Below are 26,769 nucleotides of genomic sequence, written 5' to 3' on the forward strand. Positions count from 1 at the left end.
TTTTACTTTTAATAAAACTCTCCCTTCACTGCACAGACTGTCATTTATATATATAATATATATAACATATATATAATATATAGATATATAATATATATGTATTTAGTATAACCTGGCAGTGTTTTCTACTTTCATTTCAGTAATTGCTGTTATTAGAAACTGCTTGGAAATGTTTGTTCTCAAAAGCAACTTTCAAATTTTCAATAGACAAAAGTGTATGAAGCCATTCATTTGTATTGCCTTCATTATTACCAATTAGCATTATAGCCATGAATGGTAGGCTTCCTTGGCATGAAGAAAAATGTGCTGGAACTACCCTGAATATAAAGTCTTATTAAGGAAAGCAACATTTGAACCAACATTTGATTGACAGAACTAGGATTAGTACTGGCTAGTTACTGAATATTAGCGTCATGTGAATCACTGGTGTTTCATCTATTTTTATAGACAGATTGTTTTCTGTCATCATCACTATAAGAGACAAGAAATGACAGAAAGTTACATGTAAACTCATAGTATTTATTTAAATTAAATTATTTGTTTGCTTTATCCAAGTAAGAAATCTAGGCAGAGGTTAATCTAATAGTTTTGTTAATAACTGAGACTATGATGAGTAGCTTGAAATGAAGATCACTGATAAAGGAAATTCTTTGTATTTTGAGTATTATATTTGTCTCAGTGGGAAAAATAGGATTTGAATGAAGGTTTCTACATTTTAATAAAGGTAACAATTTTTTCTCAATTTTCAACAAAAGACAAAAATGTGTAAAACATAATGCATGAAATAATTATTTGTGACTTTAAGGCTGAATAAGATAACAATAGTGGAAGTCTAAATGGTAAGATACAGTTAATATCTTAAATTGTGATATCACTTATATTTTCATTATGTTGCATCAAATGCGAAATAGTTCTATTTTTCTCTATGTGACCCTAATAAAAATTTTAATTATGTTTCTTACTCGGTTGTGAAATTATATGGACACAGTTATAATGCAGATGAGTTCTACAGAAATTTCTACTACTGTAGTCCAGGAAGTTTTTCATTGTATGACTGATATTTTAAATATAACTGAAATCAGAACAATAGGTTGAAATATGAGCTTTTTAAAATAGAAAAAAAGAGCCAGCGTCTGTAGCTTAGCAATTAAGGTAGCTGAATCTCACACAGCAGACTGCAGTTTGAATCTCAGCCCTAGCATCTTGAAAAACATGCTGAGTGTGTGTACATATGTGCCCCAAATTTTAACAAAATGGAGAAATGGAAAGAAGAGACTTCACTATGACCATGGCCTGTGGGGATATTTCTTTTTTTCCCTATCTCTCTGGAAAGAGCATGCTTTCCCTCTGGACAATTACAAGTAAATAAATAATAGAATAAAAATTACTAGTGTTTGGGTGGATTGCTTTCATCTTTCACAAGGACATTAAATGGATTCCACTTTATTTCTTCTCTTCCCTTGACTCTGAAACGTGTAGGGCCAGAAGCACTTTGGGAATACTGTGAGATTAGATTAGGAGGAAAGTGAAGGGTTAGGGAGAAAAGTTTCTGAGATTTTTATGGAGGTGGAATGTGGAGTACTGGGGTATGAGAGAATTGCATAGGAAAAAAAGGATTTTAGAAAGTATTACTCAAGAAATGAAGGTAAAGAACTTAAATTATTTTGAAATTAGTTTTCCATCACTGTCAGGTTCCTCTTCAGAGTCCTTAGTAACCATGTGTCACATGAATTCTTCAAGATTTTGTTGGTGTCAATCAAAATGACAATCATCTTTTTTGTTTTTGCTTTATTCTTATAACACAAAAAATTAATTTCTCAAAATACTAAGGGAAAAGATTCCTAGAATAGACCTTGAACATAGTAGCTTGTATGTGAACAATCTTCAATATTATTTGTATCTGGGGACTTTAAACATTTGCTGGAAAATGAATTAATTAAATTTATTTTGGTGCAAAAATTTTGAAATCTGTGCAATAGCTTTTTTCATAATACACATTTTTAGTGAACCCTTTGTATGTGTAGATAACTATTTATGTTCTTTCTATATATAATTTTTTCAAAATGGAAGAGGACAGTTTTTATAGATTTTAAATGCTACCTCATAGGCTTTTAAAGAAATGTTTCTTTTTGGGGGACCAGCAGTTAGTGTAATGGCTATGTCGCTGCACTCCCATGTAGTCGACTGTAGTTCAAGTCCTGGACCCGGTGGCTTAAAACTCACACCAGGCGAGTGTGCATGCATGCCCAAGATCCCGAGAGGAGAATAAAGGAGAAGGGATTGCAGCATGACCATCCCCCCTGGGGGGTGATTTCTCGCTTTCTGTCTCTCTGTCTCTCTCTGTCTGTCTGGCTAACACACGCACCCTATAGCAAAATCCTCTCCAAAAAAAAAAGAAATGTTTCTTTTTGATTTGACTTATCCTTTCATTAGCAGTATATCTATGATGGCATCTAACATATAACACTATATTAGAGAATAGTTGTTAGTCATGTAGGAAAAATGGTCTTTGGGACTTTTCAGGGAGGCGCTAACCATGTAAAATTAATGGTTCATAGATTAGAAAGATGGAACATCAGTGTTATTGTTTTCATTGTGTGAAAAGTAGAAATTGGAAAGGTAAATCTAAAATGTAGAATTGGTAAGGATTAAGTCCCCTCTGCTTTCTATTGATAATATGAACTGAGAAACATCCTTTATTATCATCAACACTTAACTTCACATACAAAATAAAATCCCAGATTTACCAATTACACAGTTGAGTTCAGAAAATGTACACAGCTAAAGACTTTGCAATCTGGAAAAATCCATTGATTGGAAACTAATTTTGTATGCATTATTTTCTTGCAGGGAACAAATCACAAGACAGTGGCATAGCAGAGATGGAAGAACTTCCTGTACCACATAATATCAAAATAAGCAATATTACATGTGACTCGTTCAAGATTTCATGGGAAATGGATTCAAAATCAAAGGACCGTATTACACACTATTTCATTGACCTTAACAAGAAAGAAAACAAGAACTCCAATAAATTTAAACATAAGGTAAAAATCTAAAAATACTTATATTTATAGTTATCTTTAAAACTTTCTAATGAGACATTTTTAAGGGAAGAATAATGTTCTATTAATGACTTCTATGATATATTTGACTTTGGGAAGAATAAATATTATATGTGATTTAAAAACCTTATCTATCTAAGAAGTTTTGGAAGAAAATGAAACACCATGCTTACTATATTTTTGTTTGTTTGGTTGGTTGATTTTTTTTTTTTTTGGAGAGGTTTTTGCTATAGGGTGCCTGTGCTTGCCAGAAATAACAGAGAGAGACAGAGAGACGGAAAACAAGAAATCACCCACCAGAGGGGATGGCTACACCACAATCCCTTCTCCCCCACAGTCTCTTTTCCTCCATTCTCCTCTTCGGATCTTGGGCATGCAAGTACATTAGCCTGGTGTGAATTTAAGCCACTGGGTCCGGGATTCAAACCACGGTCAACTACATGAGAGTCCAGCAACATAGCCATTACACCAACTGCTGGTCCCACCATCATGCTTACTGTTAAAAGATTAAAAAAAAAAAAAGTAGAATTATAGCTATCATACAGACATAAAAATAAACATGTGTTGAAGATTTTATTTAGCTAACTAATGAAAAAATTGCTACAGCGTTATACCAATTCCAAGGATAATCCAAAGACTCATTCGTATATTAAATATGTTGAAATGAATATACAAATAGAGGCAAAACAGGTTTGGAGGGAGGGATACTTTTCCAATAGACAATCTATTTGTGTGTATTTAGACAAGAATAACTGAATTATTATCCGTTTCTACACATTAAAGAGCTGTAAAATGTAGCATCCAAGGAATCAGAAGCAGACAGGTGGAAGAGTGTGCTATAGGCAGTGCATTGTTTTCTAGTAAAGCATACATTTTCTCCTATAGTAGCTACCTAAAGTGGATTCTGATGCAGCGTATAAACTTCGAAGCGTTTCTTCAAACATTTGAGGGCTGAAAAAAAAAATTTTTTTTTTGGAGAGGTTTTTTTTTGCTATAGGGGAAAATTTTTATTTTCATGGGGTTTTTTTGTTTGTTTTTGTTTTTATTTGTTTTTTTTTTTTTTTTTTTTTTTTTTGAGAGGTTTTTGCTATAGGACGCATGCGCTGGCCTGACAGACAGAGAGAGACATAGAGACAGAAAGCGAGAAATCACCCCCCAGGGGGGATGGTCATGCCGCAATCCCTTCTCCTCCATTCTCCTCTGGGGATCTTGGGCACACACGCACACGCGCCCAGCGTGAGTTCTAAGCTACCGGGTCCAGGACGCGAAGCGCAGTCGACTATGTGGGAGTCCAGCTACATAGCCATTATGCTAACTGCTGGTTCCCATGTTTTTTTTGGTTTTGAGAACAAAAATTTTTTGCCTTTTGTTTTGTTTTGTTTTGTGAATTGAAATGTTTAACTTTTAGATATTTACATACATAAATTTCTCTGAAATGTTCGCCTACCTGAATACCCATCTAAATAGCCATTTATCTTTTCTGAAACAAATCTTCCTCCAGGAGTAGCTATAAAAGAGGATAACAGTCATCTGATTTAAATATTCCTTCTTATGTTTTAGTATTTTCACTGGTGATGAAAAACTGGCCTTTTTAAAACTTTTTTCTTTTCTTTTCCACCAGAAGGTACATGGTCTTGTCATAGAGAAAGCAGCCCCCAATGGGATGTGGTCATACCACGATCTGTTTTCCTCCATTTCTGCATCCTTTCAGGATTTTGAGTATACATGCACACTGGAGCTAGAGATTCTAACAGCCATCAGGCATAATATGGATTGACTCCTATGCACTGAGCTTAGCCACTGTGCTACAGGGCCTGGGCCTAAATAGCAACACTAAATTTTAATTTGGGAAATATTTTTGAAGAACTTTCTTTTCTGAAAGTTTTGCTTTTTACTAGATGTGCAGTTAAGCATACTAAAGATAAGTGAGGATTATACTTAGTACTCATAAGTATAAAAGAGAGAGCAAGATTGATCTGTCATTATCTTTCTCAAGTTTCAATTCTGATTATTTCTTCTGGTGACTAATATGGTCTTCTCTGACACTCGCCTTCCTGAAGCAACTTTGAAGTATTTAACATTAAGTGATGAATAGTTCAAGATTTGATCCGCTTTCTCCACTCCACATTTAGAATACCATATCCTTGGAAAGGTGACTAATCAACTAGTAGTTTTAATTATCTCATTAATCACTGTTTAGAAATGCCTATTTTTTTCTTTTTTTTTCCTAAACTTTTCTTGATACATAGACCTCATACTTAGATAAAAGTGAAGTAGGTGTTACCTCATTTGTTTGTAAAATAGATTCATTTATTTTAAAAATTATTGTCACTTTTCACAAATAAAATATGTAGTAATGGGCTACTCTGGTAAAACTTTTGATAGCATAAACAAATATGTATTTTTTCTTTCTTATATTTTAGTTTTTTGCCATAGGACATGTGGTCTCCCTGGAGACAAAGAGAGACAATGAGAAATCACCCCCCAGGTACAATGGCCACACAGCAAGCCCCTCTTCTCCATTCTGCAAATGTCATGTTTTTAATGTTAAATATATTGAATTTTATCTCTTTTATGTCTCATTTTTTTAAGTTTTGTCATTTAGTGTGAATATGTTATATTTTGAGGGGCATATTAGCATATAGATAAGAACACTAAGCATCAAAAAACTGGAATCTAAATACATTTATGTTCTTAACTAACTGTATGACTTTGAGCATGTCTCTTGATGTTGAGTTTTAGTTTTTGCATATGGAGAATAAGATATTTAAATATAACAGCTATTAAATATAATCATTGTTAAATATAATAATATATATTTAAATATAACAATATAATAATTGTTAAATATCTCTAAACAGGAATATTCTGTTGTCAACCAGAAATGTAGTAAGTTTCTCTCCATTGTTTATAATCGATGCAGTTATACTGCTAAACTAATTTCCCTCCTTCTTCCCCCCATTCTTCTCTTCCTTCCTTCCTTTCTTTCTTTTCTTCCTAGGATGTTCCAACAAAATTGGTGGCAAAAGCTGTTCCTTTGCCCATGACTGTTCGTGGACACTGGTTTTTGAGCCCAAGAACTGAATATACAGTAGCAGTGCAGACTGCTTCAAAACAAGTTGATGGTGATTATGTTGTGTCTGAATGGAGTGAAATTATAGAATTCTGCACAGCAGGTAGGAGAACTAGATACCGATATAAAAAGAAACCTTATTTAATTGTTTCTGGAAAGCTAATTACAGGAAAATAAAATTTTTCTTTCTACTTATAAAGTGATATCGCATTGGTCATTTTACATTGTTAGTAGCAATATGTAACAGAACAAACCATGTTGTATTGATTGGAGAGAGCCTAGTTCCTAGGTTAGCGAAACATGGGTAGTGGCATAAACCATTGCTTTGCTGCATAAATAGTTTGATACTTTTCAAAGTGAAATTTTTGCAGATAAAGAAATGATACAGTTTGAAAATATACTGAAGACATTTGAGCTTAATTTTTAAAAATTTTTTAAGTTTTTTGTTTTGTTTTGTTTTGCCATAGGGCATGTTTGTTCACTGGAGAGAGACAGTGAGAGGGAAAGTGAGAAATCACCCCCAGGGCTGATGGTTATGCTGCAATTCCTTCTCCTCTTGGGATTTTGGGCATGCACGCACACACACCCATTGTAATTTTCATGCTTGCCATGTCTGGGGCTTGAACCAGAGTCAGCCATGTGGAAATCCAGCACCTTAACTACTATGCCATCTGTTGACCCCATTATTTCTTATTTTTTCTATTTTTTCTTTTGCAATAATTTCAGATAAAGTCAAGAGAGAAGACCCTTTTTCTTCTTTCATTTTTATAGATATCGAAAGAAGGAACCAGGGACATCCTTCTCCAAGTAGGGTAATGGAAGCAAATCTCTATTGGTGTTCCTGGCAGAAATGTTACTGGATTTTTCACTTGAATGCTAGAAGAGCTTAGGAAAAACTATCTTTAAACTAGTGTTCATATTTGTGTGTATGTGTGTTTCATTGAGAAATGCCTATAGTCATTTGGCATTGGGAGATTTGATAACAAGTGGCAGTTCTTTCTCATCTCAAACTGTATTTTAATAGTCTATTGGAATATTCCAATATTTCCATTGGAAATATTATCATTTATCTCGTTAATTTGTCTCTTTATTCATTCACTCAAAAAACAGTCATTTGTTGAGCAAACACTTAGGTTTTGAAGGGAATACAAGGATATTTCTGAGTACTTCTATCATTCTCCCCTTTTGTCTCTTAGAATGAGACTTTGTTTCCTCTTCTTTGTCTAGATAGCTGTTTGTTATTAAAAAAAAATTGTAGGACAAGACTGTATCAATATAAGGGAGCTTGTAGGAAAAAGTCTTAAAGAAACAATTCATCGCACCTATTACAGGTTGCTTAGCAACTTTCCCAAGCTGAGGCATTTTTCAGATAAATTGGCTTTTTTCCATACCACAGGCTCACACTTGTGTTATTTTAGATCAGCGCTTACTTAGCTACTATTCTATCTTAGTATCTGCTTTTGTTTATTAATCTCAATCTCATTTTAATTCCACAGATATTTTAAATGGATAAAATTTTAATTTTAGAGAATTTTGATTTTATCTGCAACCCATTTTGTTTATTCTGTGAGAAAGTTTCTTAGGATTTACAACATCTTTGATTGATTTCATCATTTGAGAGAGCAAGGGAAAAATAGTATATCTATAGTACTATATTTTTTTAAGAGAGATTTTTGCTACAGGGTGCATCCACTAGCTGGAGAGACAGAGAGAGAGAGAGAATGTGAGAAATCACACCCCCCCCACCACCACCAAGGGGAATGGCCATGCTGCAAATTCTCTCCTCTGTTCTCCTCTCAGGATTTTGGACATGCACACACATGTGCCCAGTATGAGTTTTAAGCTGCTAGATGCAGGACTTGAACTACAGTTGACTATGTGGGAGTCCTGTGACATAACAGCTACACCATCTTCTGATCCCAATATACTATATTTCTTTATGTCTAAGATATTGTAGATTATGAAGTCCATTATTTTATTTATCATTAAGCAAAAATACTATTAATTAAGCTGTGAAGCAGTATTTTAAAATTATTTATTGTTACAAACATGTCAGAAATATTAAATGTGAAAACAATGCATTTATGAATACCTGAATAAGGTATTAATCATAGTTAAATAATCAAAAATGAAATAGCTAGAAATGTTCATATTACATTAACACTGAGTAAAGAATTCTTCCTGCTGACCTTTTACTTAATGTTTGATGTGTCATATTGGAATGAGTAGTCCATCTTTTTTTTCCCCAAATTAAAATTATTTGGACTCTAGCTTATGCTTGCTCTTTTTCCTGCATTTCTTTTCATTTACTTTCATTGTGCCCTATCAGGGACATTTAACTTAAGTAAGTTATGTAGACATAGTCTCTTTTAACATTGTGTTAATACAAACAGTTCCATAGGACTATACCAAACCATATAATAGTATTTGTCCACTCATAGGAGCTATAATTTATCTGCTAAAATCCCATTTGGAATACAAAAAGGTTTCAAATATTTTTTCCTCTTTAATTTAAGAAATACCTTTGGAATTTCCAGTTCAGAAATCTCTCTCCCTCTTTACACATACACACACACACACACACACACACACACACTCACACTCCACATCCTGTAGTGTATATATATATTCACTCTATTCTGAATCAATTTAACAATGTAAGTCCAGGTCTTTATTTCTATGTCTATGAAGGAAAGCTTTATCTGTTCTTAACTTTCATTTAAGTGATTTCCTTATTGCTCCTTTGTTTACTTATATCCCCTGATTCTCCTGAGGAAGTTACTGGGTAAATAATTTAAAAAGTACCAACTTCTACATGTGTCACAATATTTTCTATAAATTCTTTTACATTTTTATTTTCATAGGTAAAATTTAAAAGGGACCTAAGCTACTTGAAGCTATTGTTTGGGTTTATCAGAATAATTTGGAGATTCACTTATTTTTTTTATCAATAACTTTGTCTTTGTACATTTTAATAAAGCTGTTTTATATAGATTGTTTTTTAATCTGGACATCTACTTCACCTAACTTTTTTTTTTTTTTTTGGAGAGATTTATTCGCTATAGGGTGCGTGCGCTTGCCAGACAGACAGAGAGAGACAGAGAGAAAGCAAGAAATCCCCCCCCCCCCAGGGTGGGATGGTCACACCGCAATCCCTTCTCCTCCATTCTCCTCTCGGGAACTTGGGCATGCAGGCACACGCGCCTGGCGTGAGTTCTAAGCCACCGGGTCTGGGATGCGAACCGCGGTCGAATATGTGGGAGCCCAGTGACATAACTATTATGCCAACTGCTGGTTCTCCTTCACCTAACATTTATTGAGCCCACACTGTGAGCTAGGCACTGTGCAAGGTATTGAAGATAGAATGTCACGGGCTAATCTACTTCTAGCCTGTATAACAGAGATAAAACCCTGTGCTTATCCCAATCTTAAAATGACAATGTTTACCACAATAAGTCATTATTGTCTCTATGTTTATCTCTTCCCTTAGACTGTCAGTGCTTTGAAGGGAAGATTTTTTTCTTTTCTTTTCTTTTTAAATATGCTGAAGGGCATGGGTGCTTGCTGGAGAGATCCAGAGAGAGATAAAAAGAAAGTGAGAAAGCACCCCCCCCCCATGGGGGAAGGTCATGTTGTAATTTCTTCTCCTTTATTTCTCTTCTCCAGATTTTTGGCACACAAGCACACACACTAAGCATGATTTTCAAACTGCAGAGTCCAGGACTCAAACACTACAATCAGATATGTGGGATCCAGCCACCTTAACCACCTCACCACCAGCTGGCTCACTTTAATCTAGTTTTGCATGGTGCTGTTGTACATTATATACTCTAAATTAATGTTTGTTGAGACCATAAAGCAGTGAAGTAAACAAATTATGCTGCTATGAGCAGTTTGGCTAGGTTACTTCTGTTTGGAAAGTCTTGTTAATTTTTATAAGCCATCATTGTTCCTTAGTTCCTGATGCAGGAGTGTGAAAACAATTCATAAATAATTTTCTTCTTCCTCTTTTTTTTTAAGAGAGTTCTTGCTTTAGGGTGCATGTGCTCAACAGAGAGAGACAGAGACAGAAAGTGAGAAATCACTCTTTAAGGGGGGGATGGCCATGCTGCAACCCCTTCTCTTCTATTCTCCTCTCGGGATTTTGGGCACACATGCACGCATACCTGGTGTGAATTTCAAGCTGCTGGTTCTAGGACTTGAACTGTTGTCAGCCATGTGGGAGTCCAGCAATGTAACCATTAATGCCATCTGCTGGTCTCCATAAATAATTAAAAAAAAAAAAAAAAGACTGGTTAAAAAAAAAGCATCTGATTGTTTTGACAGATACTATAGATTTTTAAGAGTCTTGTATTTCCAAACACCATCAACTAGGAGCCACAAAACTAGTGTTTAATTACTGGCAGTTTCAACATTAGGCATTATCACTAAATTTTGATAAGTCTCAACATTTTTGCATCAGTAAAATGGTCATATTTAATCTACTTTGTCAACCTCCTACTTGAAGAAAAGCGGTCTGGTGCTGATGAACATTACTTGAGTGACAAAGAATTATGCAACATCTTTTTGTTTCAAGATCTCTAGTTCAAAGAGTGAAAAATATTCTGATGTATTCTAAGAAACAATCATAAATCATAACAAAAATATTTTATAGAAAGAAAAAGGTGCCTCAAAAAGACAATAAATGTTTTCTTTTTTAAACGCTATTTTTTATTTACTAAATTGAATTCCTAAAATGTGAAACTTAATAATCTCTGGTTTACTAAGTATGTAGTTGGTACTTTTGGTGTTATAGTTTTAATAATGAACTTTTTCCTAATTATTTTCAGATTACTCAAAAGTTCATCTAACACAACTATTGGAGAAGGCCGAAGTGATTGCAGGACGTATGCTTAAATTTTCAGTTTTTTATCGTAACCAGCACAAAGAATATTTTGACTATATTCGGTAAGAGTCAGAAAACATAGAGATTTGTTTTACCTAATATAATTCCAAATTCTAAGTTCAAGTTTCCCTTGTCTCTAGTTCTGTCAAATAGTGTTTCTAGCTTTCTTTTCAAAATAATTGATTATACTAGGTTTATTTCCCAGAAAAAAAAAAAAGTAAAAAAAAAATCAGTTCATGAGATTTTACTCGCTTCACTTATATTTTTTTTCCATAATCATCTGCAGTATTAATTCCTATTTGTTCAACTAGAAGATGGTAAATCAGTATTTAAATTGATGAGCATTTCATGTACACACTCCTTAATAACTTGGTGCTGTCTGCCTCGTACTACTAAAGTATCTCCTCTTTCTATGGATCCCTTTAAGATTGAAAATTAAATAATAAAATGGTGACTATTTATGAAATATGATGAACCAGATGGGATTTGTAGGTTTCTACTGAAATGGAAGTCTTTTACCCATTATCTTGAATTAATTACTGATGAGGACAATCTCCTTTCCTATTCAATTCTAGTGATTTGACTAGTATTTCTAGGCCTTTGTTTTCTCTGAAAGTAGTTGCTCAGAAGTTAAAAGAACTCTATCCAACAGGTGTTTTTTTTGTTTTGTGTGTTTTTAAAGAATTTAGAATTTTATTTATTTATTATCATAATCATGGTTATATTACATTGATTCACATATAACTTTACAGTGTATTACATTTCTTTTTTCAGAAGGAATACCATGCGTATCAGTCAATATAAAGACATTAAATCCCCATCATCATCAATAGCTTTTCATTATTTTTCCTGATTATTATTTTATTCCAATTATTTTTTAAACATTCAATCACTATTTATCATTTTACTTGTAAAAAGACTTCTCAGATCAGTCCAGTTGAGAATACTATATACATCATCATCAATAGGTAAGAAACCATATCTGTGTTCACTAATGTCATGCTTATTTGTTCTCTTGCTATCCTTCTCCATACTCTTCTCTTCTCCTGCCCCATTCCGCACTGTCTTCATCATCTCTAACTGTTCTCACTGCTTTCATGTCCTCCAATATTTCTATCTCTACCATAAAGTGCAGATAGTTGATATATATTAAATGGATACATACAATATTTTTCTATCATATCCTGGCTTGCTTCACTCAGCAATATATCCTCCATATGTGACCACATTCTATCAAATGCCAGGGTCTTAATTTTTAAGGCTGAGTAGTATTCCATAGAGTACATGTGCTACACTTTTGTAATCCATTCATCAGATTGTGGACATTTGGGTTGGTTCCATGTCTTAGTGATCGTGAATAATGCTGCAGTAAACTTTGATGTGCAAGCACTTTTCCAACTGAGCATTCTCCTGTCCTTTGGGTAGATACCCAGAAGTGGGATTACTGGATCAAATGGTAGTTCTATTTGTACATCTTTGAGGAACCTCCATATTGTTATCCACAGTGGTTGAACCAATTTACATTCCCACAAAGAGTAGAGTTCCTTTTCAGCACATCCTGCCAACACTTACCACTTTTTATATTTTTAATCTTTGCAATTCTGACAGGGGTTATGGTATCCTATTGTGGTTTTTATCTGCATCTCCATTATGATGCTTTTTGGCTGTTCATATGTCTTCTTTAGAGAGATTTTTGTTCAGCCCATTTTCTCATTTTTTAATTGGGTTAATCATTTTTTTGTGTGTGTAAGGAAGGCACTTGAGTTCCCTATGTATTCTGATTATCAGTCCCATCTGAGGCATATTTTACAAAACTATTCTCCTATTCTGAGGGTTGTCTACTCACATTTGTCCTTTGCTGTGCAGAAACTTCTTAGTCTGATATAGTCCCACTTGTCTATTTTAGGGATTATTGCCTGTGCTTTGGGAGTCTTATTTAAGAAGTCTTTGCCTACTCCAATATCTTCCAGAGTTTCCCCAGCATTTTTCCATCAGTAATTTTATAGTTTGAGGTCTTGCGTTCAGATCTTTGATCCATTTTGAGTTGGCTTTTGTTAATGGTGAAAGGTGGGAATTCAGTTTTATCTTTCTGCAGGTGGATACCCAGTTTTTCCAGCACCATTTTCTAAAGAGGTTTTCCTTTTCCCGATGGATTAACTGGTATCCTGCGTCAAAAATCAGTTGACTGTATGCTTTGGGGTTTATTTCTGGGGTCTTTATTCTATCCCACTGGTCCACATGTCAGTTTTTGTGCCAATACCATACTGTTTTGATGATCACAGCTTTATAGTAAATCTTGGGATCAGGGAGTGAAATACCTCCTGTTCCACTCTTCTTGTCCAACAGGTAGTTTTAACATTTACAACACTTTTGTATTTTTAGAAGAAAATATCCGAGGGTAGATGTATGTTTTAAAGTGAGACTAAGGCTTTCTTTTTTAATTGTTTGTTTATTATTATTTTTTAAATTTGCTATGGGGCAATTGTGTTCACCAGAGAGAGTCAGAGAGAAAGAGAGAGAGTGAGAAAGTGAAAGTAAGCCGCCAGATTTGGGCGAAACCACAATCAGCTATCTGGAAGTCCATTGCCTCAAGCACCATGCCACGTGCTAGCCCCAAGACTAAGGCTTTTTAAAATGACAAGTACTGTATTAGTTCTTAAACTTCTATCCCACACTTTTTACAATTTCTCATTTTAAAATGTTGAACTCTAAAGGATTCTTAAGTTGACAGGACCAGGGACCAGCAGTTAGTGTAATGGCTATGTCGCTGGACTCCCATGTAGCCGACCACAGTTCAAATCCTGGACCTGGTGGCTTAAACTCACGCTGGGTGCGTGTGTGTGCGTGCCCAAGATCCTGAGAGGAGAATGGAGGAGAAGGGATTGTGCTGTGGACACCCCCCCAGGGGGTGATTTCTCACTTTCTGTCTCTCTGTCTCTCTCTGTCTTTCTGGAGAGTACATGAGCCCTATAGCAAAAACCTCTCCAAAAAAAAAAAAAAAGTTGACAGGACTACATATGAAAAAAAAAATTAGGAATCTTGTTTTTTTTATTTATCTTCTTCCTACTTCTAGTTTCTTTGAAGTGACTAACATGGTTCCAGATATAAATCAATTTGAAGCTGTGGAAAGTGCAAAGGGAATCCTAGAGAGAAAAATGTTTTAAGGCATTTGTATTCCTTAAATAAAGTACTTTACAATATCATATATTTTGATGGTGAAAGCATTGTTGACTTTTGTTTAAATATTTGAACATTTAGAGACTACAAACTGATAAATACAATGTAAATTACTGGGCTTGTTGGTTGTTGATTGTGAAAGACCATATGTACTCAGCAAGAAAGGTAGAGTTCTCCATTTGTTAAGCATAAAATTTGAAACAGAAATATTTCCACTATTACTGTTTGTTTTTGTAAGAAATACATCAACAGAATATGTAATTATAGTTTCCTTACTAGGTTTAGATTTCTGGAATTATTTCCAATGTCTGTTTTAGGTGGCCACTGGAGGTCAGTATTTCTCCATGATTTTTCTCGTCCTGTGAATGGGAACTGACCTTCCTTTCAGGTCCTTAGATATTTTAAAAATGTTTTTTACGAAAACGCATCTATAAAGAAAAGAGGTAAAGACAATGTCTGGAAAATGGATAAAATATTTATTATATGATTTGATTCCAAGCTACTAGAAAAAAATGTGCTTGCTAACAAGGAAATTTATACCCTTGTTAGATATTTCGTAATAACAGTTATAAAATTTATTATATCTTGAAACAGTTCATATAAATAAGTATTTTTGCCAAGGCTGGGTGCAATTTTTCAACATTGCTTTTTTTTTTTGGGGGGGGGGGAGGTTTTTGCTATAGGATGCATGTACTCTCCAGAAAGAGAGGAGAGAGTCAGAGAGACAGAAAGCGAGAAATCATCCCCCAGAACCACACTGAAATCCCTTCTCCTCCATTCTCCTCTTGGGATCTTTGGTACGCACGCATGAACACGCACCCAGCGTGAGTTTAAGCCACCGGGTCCAGGACTTGAACCGTGGTCGACTACATGGGAATTCAGCGACATAGCCATTACGCTAACTGCTGGTTCCTCAACATTGCTTTTAAAAATAGTTTGTTTATAAAAATAGTAGACGTGAACTTCAGTGGGTTTTGACTTTCTTTTTATGTAATGAACTTTACATAGGACACATTTCCTTTTTTAGAATACATTTAGTGTCATCTTAATATTCATACTGCCTGAATATAAAGGAACCTTTCAATTACCTGATAAAATTGCCAAATAATTACAAGTTATGAAAAAGTCCTAGATAAAATCTGTCTTAATACATAGGAATGAATTAATTTTGAGTTCTTCCCCTAGGAATGAATTTCTAAGGCAACATTGCCCCTCTGCCCCAAAAGAAAATACTGATTTCACTCTTACCCTTTGTTCATATTCACTAGGTACCCTAGTGTCCTAAAAGTCTTGTCAATATCAGAAAAATTTATCTTTAGGAATTGACTGAAATTGGTAGACATGTGTAGGAATTCCTATACTTTTGGCACCAGGTATCCTAAAAGTTGAGGTTCTGTTACTAAAGGTAGGATAAGTTTCCTATTCTAAATTCTTGTTTATATATTTGCTGCTATTATTTTATGTAATTATACTTACAGATGCATATAGGACATATGTCATAAAGGTATTTACAGGTGGCGTGGTAGTTAAGGGCACTGGAGAACCATATGGCCGACACATGGTTTGAGGCCCAGCCTTGACAGCTTGCTTCCTTACTTTCTCTCTTTCTCTCTGTGTCACTCTGTGGTCAAATTAAAATAAATAAGTAAATAACATTAATATAATTTTAAAACGTATTTGTAATAGGTATTGTTACATGATGAGGATGTAATAAGGGTAAGAAATTTTTACCAGGAGTAAGAGAAAACAATTAGAATGATATTATTATCAGAAACTATGGTGGTTAGGCATGATATTTTCAAGTGCTAAAGAACTGTCAACCAGAATTTTATATCCAGTGAAAATATCCTCAAGAAGAATAAAATAGATTCAAGACATGCCCAGAAGAGGGAAAACTAAAGGTTGTGTCAGCAACACAACCTGAAAGATGGCAAAACGAAGTTTCGAAAACAGGAAGGATATAATAAAAGAACGAACCTTAGAGCACAAGGAGGAAAAAAGGACAATAAAATAAAAACATAATGTCCTATCTAGGTTATCACACTGTATTTATTTGTCGGTCTTCTTATTCTTCTATCTGTGACAATTTCTTGGTCATTCCTTAAATCTGCTTTTTTTTTTTTTTTTTTATTAGTAGGGAGTGGGGTGGGGGAAGAGGCATTTTTGACACAGCCTCACTGCTGCAATCTGTGCTGTGATACACTTGCTCCAGCCACCCAGTTAGCTAGGATGGCAGCAACACAACACTCCTGGACTGTTTTAGGCTGGCCAGGGAAGTAAAGCATTGTTTTCCAGTGCAGCTTCAGCCTTGCACAACACCATCCCACCACCTGTGCCACTACAGTTGGGCCATGAATCTGCATGTTTTTCTCTTTCTTTTTAAGTGTTTCTTAAAGTTTTTGCCGTAGAGTATGTGTGCTTCCTAGAGAGACAGAGGGAAAATGAGAAATCACCCCGCAGGAAGAATAGCCACACCACAGTCCCTTCTCCTCCATTTTCCTCCTGAGCTTTTGGACACTCATGCACATGCACCTGGCATGATTTTCAAGCCGCCAGGTATAGGATTTGAACCATGGTTTGCCATGGGGAATTCAGCGCCTTACCCACCAAACCACCTGATAACCCCATCTCATGGACTCTATAAGAAGCATATTGACTGGGAGATTCTTCCTTTGTCCAAGTTGCAGCTTGAACTATTCATCCCAAATCATGTTAATTAGGGACCCAGCAAGAAAAAAGAAGAAGGTATACTCAGGAATTTCTAGAAAAAATTTAAAAACTGCCATTCACAGAGGTATAGCAGGATCAAAGTAACTAATAAGAGATACTAAAGCAACCAGGAACTATTACGAGTTAAAAGCTTTTACTACTCTTGGGAATAGAAGGGAGTAGGGAGTCTCCCAGCAGGAGCAATAGTCAGAGATATATACTTAGAGAAGAACCCAGCCCTGGCAGGACTACAGGCTCTGAAGCATGAAGTGGAGGAAGACACACCAAAGGTTTTACCTCCTCTACCCTTGATCTGCTGGTTCCTCCCATTGGTACAGCTGAAATGGAAGGGACTATGGGACAAAGAAAACCTGGATGGTAGAGTTCTGGAGCAGAGTGGAAGGCAAGAAAGGTAGAGAATAGATCTGGGATGAGGTAAAATGCAGAAAGCTCTGCCTGAGTTTAAAAGCTAAGACAAAATGAGCTAGACACTTCTGTAGTAGAGTAAGTGGACAGCCTTTATTCTATGGCTAAATTCTAGAATATTTTTTAAAAATTCAACATGTTTGATACTTTCGATCCAGTTTTCTCTTCAGAAAGCCACTTCTGATGCCCACTAGGCATATAATGGATGTGATGATTTCACCCCTAAGATTTCTAATTCCAGTTTGATTTTTCTGACCAGGAAAATTTAATTATTAAATTTATTATGTTAAAGTTCAAGGTTTATAGTAGATCATGATTACCTTAGGATTAAGGCTAGAATTCAGCAGCCATCAATAGGTAACATCAAAAGCAGCATTCCCCTTGATTTGATAGTAGGATGGGCATTCAGGCCTTTAACAGTAAATGGTTGACTTGGGGGCTATTCAAATCTATAAATTAGTGGGTTTGCCACTATGTAGTCAGTAGTGTCCATTTCTTTTCTCTTGCAGAGAACATCATGGGAATGCCATGCAGCCCTCTGTCAAAGATAACAGTGGTAGCCATGGCTCTCCTATTAGTGGAAAATTAGAAGGCATCTTCTTCAGCTGCAGCACTGAATTCAATACTGGGAAGCCACCCCAGGATTCACCCTATGGAAGATACAGGTTTGAGATTGCAGCAGAAAAACTTTTTAACCCCAATACTAACTTATACTTTGGGGACTTCTACTGTATGTACACTGCTTATCATTATGTGATTCTTGTTATTGCCCCTGTGGGATCACCAGGAGATGAATTTTGTAAGCAGCGCCTTCCTCAACTAAATTCCAAGGATAATAAATTTTTGACCTGTACAGAAGAAGATGGGGTACTGGTTTACCACCATGCCCAGGATGTCATTATAGAAGTCATTTACACTGACCCCGTGGATCTTTCTCTGGGCACTGTGGCAGAAATCACTGGTCATCAGCTCATGAGTTTGTCTACTGCAAATGCAAAGAAAGATCCCAGCTGCAAAACCTGTAATATCAGTGTTGGACGTTAATGCCCACTTTTCTTATTCTTATTCCCCCTTTTCTTCCCTTAGGAGCATTGACCCTCTGTTGTCCATTTTCATCATCAGATGTTTTCCACTGAAGCATGCACATGCCGTTATCACCAAAAGCAAACTATCACTTTTCAAATTTCATTCTGAGCCGTTTTAGTGTTTCCTATTCCCTACTCTTCCCACTACTTTCAATGATACAATATCCTGAGTTTTCCTCTGACACTTTATTGCCTAGATGCTGCAATGTTTTTATTTTCCTTTATGCCAAACATAACAAAACAACTATATAGACCGCTTTAGCAAAATACAAAATAATGGCTTATAAATGGTGTTTAAATATGCATTCGTTTTAATCTACTGAACAAATATTGGGATAATGCCAACAGCATGAAAGGGTGTAATTGCAGCATGAGTTAAATCTTGAAGCCTAGAATTGTCAGCACTTCCAACTCGTTGTTTGACAGTGTTATTTATGTTATTTATATTAGCTAACAGGAAACAACTACTGTGTTTCAACATAATAAATATAATAGAAAAATATTTTATTTGTATTGTTGTATAAAATATTTACAATCATATAGAATATATAGAGTTACATTTTAATAGCAATTGTATACATGTCACGAAACCATTTCCCTTATCAAAGATGTTATTTGTAAACCTCAAATAGTTGTGTATCTGTCCTGTTACAAGAAGATGAATTCAATTAAACAAATTTATGAAGGACATTATTCTGATTCATACAAATTATAAAATTATCAGGTAAATACAGAGAAAACAATAAGCCTCTGAAATAGCCTGCTTCTGAAACAGCCAATTTTCTTCCCATCCAAACTATATGAAAATGTGAATTCCTTCAACATCATGCTCAAACATTACAGAAAACAGAAATACAAACATGGTTAGTGGATAAGAGAAAATGTCAGCCTTTTACTAATTTCTACAAAAGCAAAAAATAATTAACAGATGTTCTAGTACAAAAGAACACTAGAGAAGATACACTAAAATTGAAGCAAATAAAATATTCTGGCTTCTTTTCTATGGAGGCAAACCATTGCCAAACTTTCAATTTTATACAGAATATAGAATAACTACAGCTCATGAGAAAGTTGACTTTGCAAAGTATAGATATTAGAACATTAAGAAAAATGCATATTCCCAATGGAAAAATAGTTATATAATCTTAGTTATAGTAAACAAAAAGATTAGCAATAATACTATGGTCACATTAAATTATATACTGCAGACACATCTATCCAAAATACCTATTTTAAAATTTAATACAATATTTTATTTTAATATAAACATCTGTCAATTATCAGACAAAGATAATTCACAAAGTACATGCTGTCAGAATGAACTTTGGTAACCAGAAATGTAAAATTTCAAATAACAGATAAAATTATGTGCTATTTTTATTAAGAAATAAAAAATTAGCAGTGACACATTCTAGTATAGTTTAGAGTGCTGAAAGCCTAGCAGACTTAAGGGATAAGGTAGTAGATGTTTTATCACTTAAAAAATCTATTCGAAGTTTCAAATAAATTACTTTTTACTAGCTGTATTCCTCTCTACATGAAAAGCAGAATTTCTTTTCCTTGTCTTACTGAGTTTTTGAAATCATGCTCTTTTCCGTACATCAACATAAACAATCTTTGGACACTAAATAAATTTTCCCTAACAAGTGACCTGGCTATGTGTTATTTAGACTTAATAAAATATTAGGTGTTTCTTGAAATAGTTATACTGACTATGACTTTTCTCATTGGCATCAAAGAGGCTAATTTTTTTTTCCCAATTATATGGTTGCTAGTTGTGTATCCCCTGCCCCTTGTATATAATTACACTTGCCATCCCTTCTCTAAAACAGCTAATACTACCACTAAAGTGCTTCCATTTTCAGTATGTCAAAACTACTTAGCAAGAATAGCAGAGAAAAATAAACTTGACTTTATCTTGGGTGAGGGTGATCATAAACATTTTATGACTCTCAAATAGTTTTAGCCACATCTTGCTTGCTGATGAGGACTTCTAATAGTCTCAGTTTGGCTTTAATGTGCTTGTATTCATAATATTCATCTGCCATTGGTATTCTGTCTTCTTTTTGTGGACTTCTGCAAAATAGAAAATATAGTCCATTAGTCCATAATAGATCAAATAATTAAATATCACACACTGAAAAAGTACAGGGTAACAAGCTTCCACTTGGCTTTTGCATCATGTCTTTTTTATCATCCCTTTCACCTTCATTCACTCCCTTTCTATGTGTTATTAGGTGTCTAAATAATAGTACCCTTTGAGAACTTAAGTGTCTTAAGTATCTTGCAAATACGTGGTCCATTACATAGACATATAATAATGGGGCAAATGAAAAGATGTGAGGATAAAAATGAAGCTAAACCCAAAAATCACAACCTCTAAGGCATTCCTTGACCCATTATTCTCCTGTTACTTGCCACAGTCCCATACCTACACAGAAGAGTTAGCCCTGGTAAGTGACAGTTGTTAAAAACATCAACCATGGAGCCAGCAGATGGCATGGTGATTAAGGCTCTGGATTCCCACATGATCGACTGTGGTTCAAGTTCTGGACTTGAAAGCCTAAAAATCACTCCAGGCATGTGTGTGTGCATGCCCAAAATCCTGAAAGAAGAATGGAGGAAAAGGGATTTCAGCGTGGTCATCCACCCTAGGGGGTGATTTCCCTCTTGCTGTCTCTGGTGAGGTATGCACCCTACTGCAAAAACAACAACAACACATCGACCTGAGAAATCTACAGGAACTTGATTACACAAATAATTCATAAAAATATGATGCAAAGAAAAAATGCTCAGTGGCTGTCTTATAGACTTGGAACATTTCCAAGTTTTCTTGTAATTATAATACCTATCTTTGCTAATGTGTAGTAGAATCACTGAGCTATTCCTTAATTTCTAAGAGTTTAAATTGCAGTGGTTCTGTTCTGTACGTGAATTCTACTAAAGACATAGAATAACATAGATTTTTATATCTAGGCAGTCTAACTACTTGCTGTTTACTTTAAAGAATAATAGCTAATTCCTGGAGTTAAAACCATTTGCCTTCTCACAAAAATATGTTGTAGGATATGTTTTCTAAAGGGAAATAAGTGCTACAGGGTTTTAGAAGGCTCTTGTCTTCTTGGTTAATAAGATAGCCAATTATTATTAATATTTTTTGAGAGGTTTTCACTATAGGGCGCGTGCGCTCGCCAGACAGACAGAGAGAGACATAGAGACAGAAAGCGAGAAATCACCACCCAGGGGGGATGGTCACCCCGCAATCCCTCCTCCTCCATTCTCCTCTCGGGATCTTGGGCACGCACGCACACGTGCCCGGCGTGAGTTTTAAGCCACCGGGTCCGGGACGCGAACTGCGGTCGACTACGTGGGAGTCCGGCGACATAGCCATTACGCTAACTGCTGGTTCCCAAGATAGCCAATTATTTTTAAAACACTTCTACCTATAACTTGGAAATATAAGAGGAAGACAACACAGATGTTTTCTACAATTACAACTGAACATAAAAACAAATTCTCTCTACTATTACTATAACTCCAGTATGACTAAGACTGAAACTAGGTAAACAGGAGATATTTAATGTTTTATCTATAGTCTCTATTTTCCCAATAATGATAAAAAGATATTTCTATTTCTTATAGATGAGAGAAAAAATCTATAAATACTCTTTTAAAAATTTAGTTATCTGTTAGTGTTGTATTACTATTCACTACCCTGCAATTTCTAGTACAGAACTCGAAACACTACACAAAGCCATATACAGGGTTTCTCTTTTTTTTTTTTTTTTTTGAGAGGTTTTTGCTATAGGGTGCATGTGCTCGCCAGACAGAGAGAGACAGAGAGATAGAAAGCGAGAAATCACCCCCCAGAGGGGATGTCCACGCTGCAATCCCTTCTCCTCCATTCTCCTCTCGGGATCTTGTGCACACATACACACGTCCCCGGCGTGAATTTTAAGCCACCAGGTCCGGGACTCGAAATGTGGTCGACTACGTGGGAGTCCAGCGACATAGCCATTATGCTAACTGCTGGTCCCCAGGGTTTCTCTTAAATGTTATCTAAAGCATAAATCCTTTGCCTCCATTCGGTGTTGTAGGTCAACCTTATCACAACTGGGTATCTGAATATCACTGTATTTGTGCAAACAGATCTAGGTGAAGATCTAATTATTCTAAGTAAACACTAGAAATCCATTATATAATTTTATCCTAGTCCTGTATATTGCATTTTAGCTAATAAATAAGAATGCTTTGACCAGAATGAAAATTTCTGTGAAGTCTTTACTGAAGCAGTTTTCCCATTATATATCTATATTATACTGAAGAGCTTAACACAGTTCCTGGTTTTATAATTGTTAATAAGAGTATCAAATCTTTATGATTATCATGCCTTTTCTGTAATAAATATTACCAAGAATATTTACAGTGCCTTCAACTTTTTTTTTTTCCCCCGAGAGTTTTTTTCTGATTGGGCGCATGTGCTCACCAGAAAGACAGAGAGAGACAGAGAGATAGAAAGCGAGAAATCACCCCCCAGAGGGGATGTCCACGCTGCAATCCCTTCTCCTCCATTCTCCTCTCGGGATCTTGGACATGCACGCACACGCACTCAGGGTGAGTTTAAGTCACCGGGTCCAGGACTCAAACTGGACTACTACATGGGAGTCCAGAGATATAGCCATTACACTAACTGCTGGTCCCAATGCTTTCAACTTTTTAGTAACCCATTTGGATGGTAAATTTACCTTAAGGATGGTTAGGCATTTCCATTAAAATGTTACAGGAAAATGAGATGAAGATTCATTTTTTCTATCTATTCAACTGATTTTAGTTGCAATAGATCACCTTTACAGTTAGTTGAAATATAATTACCACAAGAGGGCACACAATCTCATAACCAACTCTAGGTGTATCTGTAGTACAACAGAATACTCTACACAGAACAAGGGATACTAAGTAACACTGCAGATCCACTTGGCAGGGCTACTAACACACTGGGAAGTTCTTACCCTCTTTATGGTAGACTACTGGGTCCAAATGGGTAAAAATGTAAATTTATTCAGGGAATACACATTGTAAAGTAATGAACTCATTTCTCATATATAATAACTATTTACATTTGGAATAGCATCTTCCAAAGTATTTTACTGAATGAAAAATTCCCACAAAACTCCTTTAATATAAAAGAAGAAGAGATCAGGGACCAGGTCACTTTACCAGAATCTCAGAATCTCCAGCTTACAGACACCCTGCTGTGGGACTTCTCAACTGCCATAATCATGAGGGCTGAAGTGCTTTCTAATGGTTCCCCCCAATTCTGAAGTGTCTATTAAAAAAACAAAACAAAACCCAAAGAACCATTCAATACCTCATATGTAGAGCTCTCTGGGAATGGAACCTCCTTCTACGCTATCTAAAGGCCAGTTAGGCACAGTAGGCTAGTTCTCTATCTTTCCTTCCAAACCCAAATATATATATCACTCCTTCTAGATTACAGAAATGTGTATGTACTTTGTATGTCTAATTATATAATCAAACCCCTACTCAGAGGTTAAATTACTTTAGTTTGTTTGATCTTTTTCCTAGAAAAGCCTCTGCAGCCATGACTAATCTTTTTTCATGCTTATCAACTTGCAGGATTTTGAGTTTTTGGTAACGCAGACATTATAGAAAGTCATAAATACTGCTGAAGCAGCAATTTTTTAGAGGAAAGAAGAAAGAGATGACCAGAGAGTGAAAGCTCATGAAAGAAGGGTTCTTCTTCGGGAACCTGCTTATTTTGCCACTGTCAAAGGAGAAGTGAGTCAAACACTTGACAGGATAGGAGAAACAAAAGCACTTAGGTTTAATTTGATGGTACTGGGATGCCTTCTTTCCTGCAAGTATAGTCAATGCCTCTTCGCTCCTTCGGCAAACAGGGAGTACGACTGCCCAGAACATAATCAGTTGGCATCTAGGGTACTCATAGTTAAATGGCATGTTATTACTCATACACCATCTCAATTTATTACTGAAATACCTATAAATACATAAAAGCAGATTTAAATGTATCTTTTTTTTTTTTGGAGAGTTTTTTTCGCTATATGGTGCGTGCGCTCGCCAGACAGACAGAGACAGAGAGACAGAAAGTGAGAAATTACCCCCCAGGGGGGATGGTCATGCCACAATCCCTTCTCCTCCATTCTCCTCTCGGGATCTTGGGCACGCACGCACACGCGCCCGGCGTGAGTTTTAAGCCACCTGGTCCGGGACGCGAACCGCAGTCGACTACGTGGGAGTCCAGCGACATAGCCATTACGCTAACTGCTGGTTCCCAAAGGTCACTATTTTAAGGAATTTTTTGCAGAGAAATCTGAATGAATATTAAGAAAAAGGTATAGAAAAGGGAAACAAACAAGAAATCATTTTACATTCTAAATTTAGCAGACATATGACATTTCTAGATTAGTTAACATCAGCAGAAAGGCTGAAAAGAGATTCCAAACAGAAAACTAGGTGGGTCACATCTGCATTTGCTGAATGCAAAAAGTTTCTCACTTAACAGATCCATTCGTGGTAAATAGCACTGATGACCTGAAATAGAAAGTCTGTCAAGTATTGAGAGGTAAGTTAGTAGACCAAGCTTGGAAGTTTTAAAGTGCGTTTAGAAAGTTGTCCCTCTCAGCATCAGGGCAGCCCTCGGGTTGCTGAACTGAAAGTAATTCTGGAAAGGCAAATACCTTGATGGAGAGGATTATGAGCAGCCAATGTAACACTGACTCCAATGTTTATGCTCAAAATCAAAAGGAAACATGAGTCTTTTACATCACTGCCACTTGATAACTGTAACACCCTTTACATATTAAGACTGATGGACCACATTAAAAACTATTGCTTCCCAAAGTATCCCAGGAGTCCAAATATTTTGGCTAATAAAAGTGGAAACTGCGGCTCAGCCTAGCTAAGTAATTTGTCTACTCCAGAAGTAGAACAAAGACACCTGCTAATTATATATGCAATTTCATTGATAACTCATCAAAAATTAGAGATAACTATGGAGTGTATGAGGCTGACGTTAACACAGAAAAATAGAGGATGAATAGAATATAGTTGAAACATTTACTTAAGTGATAAGGAAGTATGATTATGAGCTTTTGACCACATTCTGAAATAAAATAATTAGGGGCCAATTCTGAAGTTTATAGGAGATAATTAAGCAAAGACGGAATTACTATTTAATAAAGTAGAGAATAGCTTGTGGAATTAAGAAACTAATAAAAACTTAAAAGGATTGGAAAGCTATTTTTAAATAAATTGTTAAAATACATTTAAAAATAGTTATGAGATTTATTATATAAAGCTAGAGATTTTTAGTATTCATCCTTTATTTTTTAAAAATTAATGCATACTTAATAGCTATAGCCTACTGTAACATTGCTAGTAATTGTGCAGTCAGAATGTTACATTGGACAAATCCCAAGTCTGAGTGTGAAAATTATTTACATCTTGTACGAAGCTGCTGTTCCTAGAAAAAAAAAATTGCAGTTCATTCTTAATAACAGTTATCTTAGAAATATTATTTTTAAAAATCTCATTGCCTACACTTACCTTCCTGTTTGTTTAAAAAATTGTTCTTCAAATTCTCTTAAGGCTTTCCGCAGTCTCTTCTTGTCAGCCCTAGTTTCTCGGAGATGATCAAGAAGTACAGGCCTATATCAGGTAAAACATATATTGATAATTAATGAGCACTGGCATAACGGAGAGATTGCTGTGAGCAGACTTATCTGTGCAGCCGAAAAAAAGGATTTTAAAATTGAAAAGTTTCCTGATCATAAAATCATGAAAGAATGTCTTTTGAGCAAGTATGGTACCTATAGAGCTTGACCATGGAATAGCACATAATCAGAGAAAATTTCCTCATGGAAAAAAGGTCATAGGAAAGGCAAAGAGGCAGACATGGGGTAAGCAGATTGAGTCGATGCTAAGAAATGGTAAGAGTAATGACAACATGAATGGGTAAGGGGTATCTGAAGGAATACTCATCAGTTATTGGTAGACTGAATATAAGTGATACAAAAGGAAGAGATTTTAAAGAAAATCCTACCCTTAATCTAAGGAGGGAAAAAATGACAAAATACTTGGAATGAAACAGACCTGTAAGAAAACTAGTGACATTGCCAGTTTTACTTCATCCTACTATAATTATACAGGAAAGAAAGGCCATCTAATTTGGGAATTTTAATCTTGAGAACTTATATATGATTTCAGAGACTCTCTAAACTCTCTGAAGTTATATATCAGCAGTTTCTTAAAAAAAAAAATGATTCCACTAATTTCAAAAAAAGCCAAACAACCCCCCCCCCCCCCCCC

General features: G+C 35.4%; 2 protein-coding genes across 5 annotated transcripts in view; one reads left to right on the forward strand and one right to left on the reverse strand.

Annotated features, from left to right (window-relative positions):
* Window positions 1-19,106, forward strand: part of PHYHIPL (phytanoyl-CoA 2-hydroxylase interacting protein like) — a 64,029-nt gene extending 44,923 nt beyond the window's left edge. Inside the window, exons 2-5 of the mRNA XM_006147060.2 lie at window positions 2,851-3,047; window positions 6,067-6,241; window positions 10,968-11,085; window positions 17,845-19,106. Coding sequence (XP_006147122.1) covers window positions 2,851-3,047; window positions 6,067-6,241; window positions 10,968-11,085; window positions 17,845-18,379 — 1,025 coding nt within the window. The 3' untranslated portion in view covers window positions 18,380-19,106. The remainder of the gene's footprint in view (window positions 1-2,850; window positions 3,048-6,066; window positions 6,242-10,967; window positions 11,086-17,844) is intronic.
* Window positions 19,107-20,239: 1,133 nt separating this feature from the next.
* FAM13C (family with sequence similarity 13 member C) overlaps window positions 20,240-26,769 on the reverse strand; it is a 139,432-nt gene continuing 132,902 nt past the window's right edge. For all 4 annotated transcript variants that reach the window (XM_014587272.1, XM_006147063.3, XM_006147062.1 and 1 more), the window contains 2 exons: window positions 26,008-26,109; window positions 20,240-20,496 (listed from right to left, as the gene is read on the reverse strand). In XM_014587272.1, the coding sequence (XP_014442758.1) occupies window positions 20,373-20,496; window positions 26,008-26,109 (226 nt within the window). In that variant the 3' untranslated portion in view covers window positions 20,240-20,372. The remainder of the gene's footprint in view (window positions 20,497-26,007; window positions 26,110-26,769) is intronic.

Source organism: Tupaia chinensis, unplaced genomic scaffold (genome assembly GCF_000334495.1).
Source record: "Tupaia chinensis unplaced genomic scaffold, TupChi_1.0 Scaffold000199_1, whole genome shotgun sequence".
In the NCBI taxonomy this organism is placed as follows: domain Eukaryota; kingdom Metazoa; phylum Chordata; class Mammalia; order Scandentia; family Tupaiidae; genus Tupaia; species Tupaia belangeri.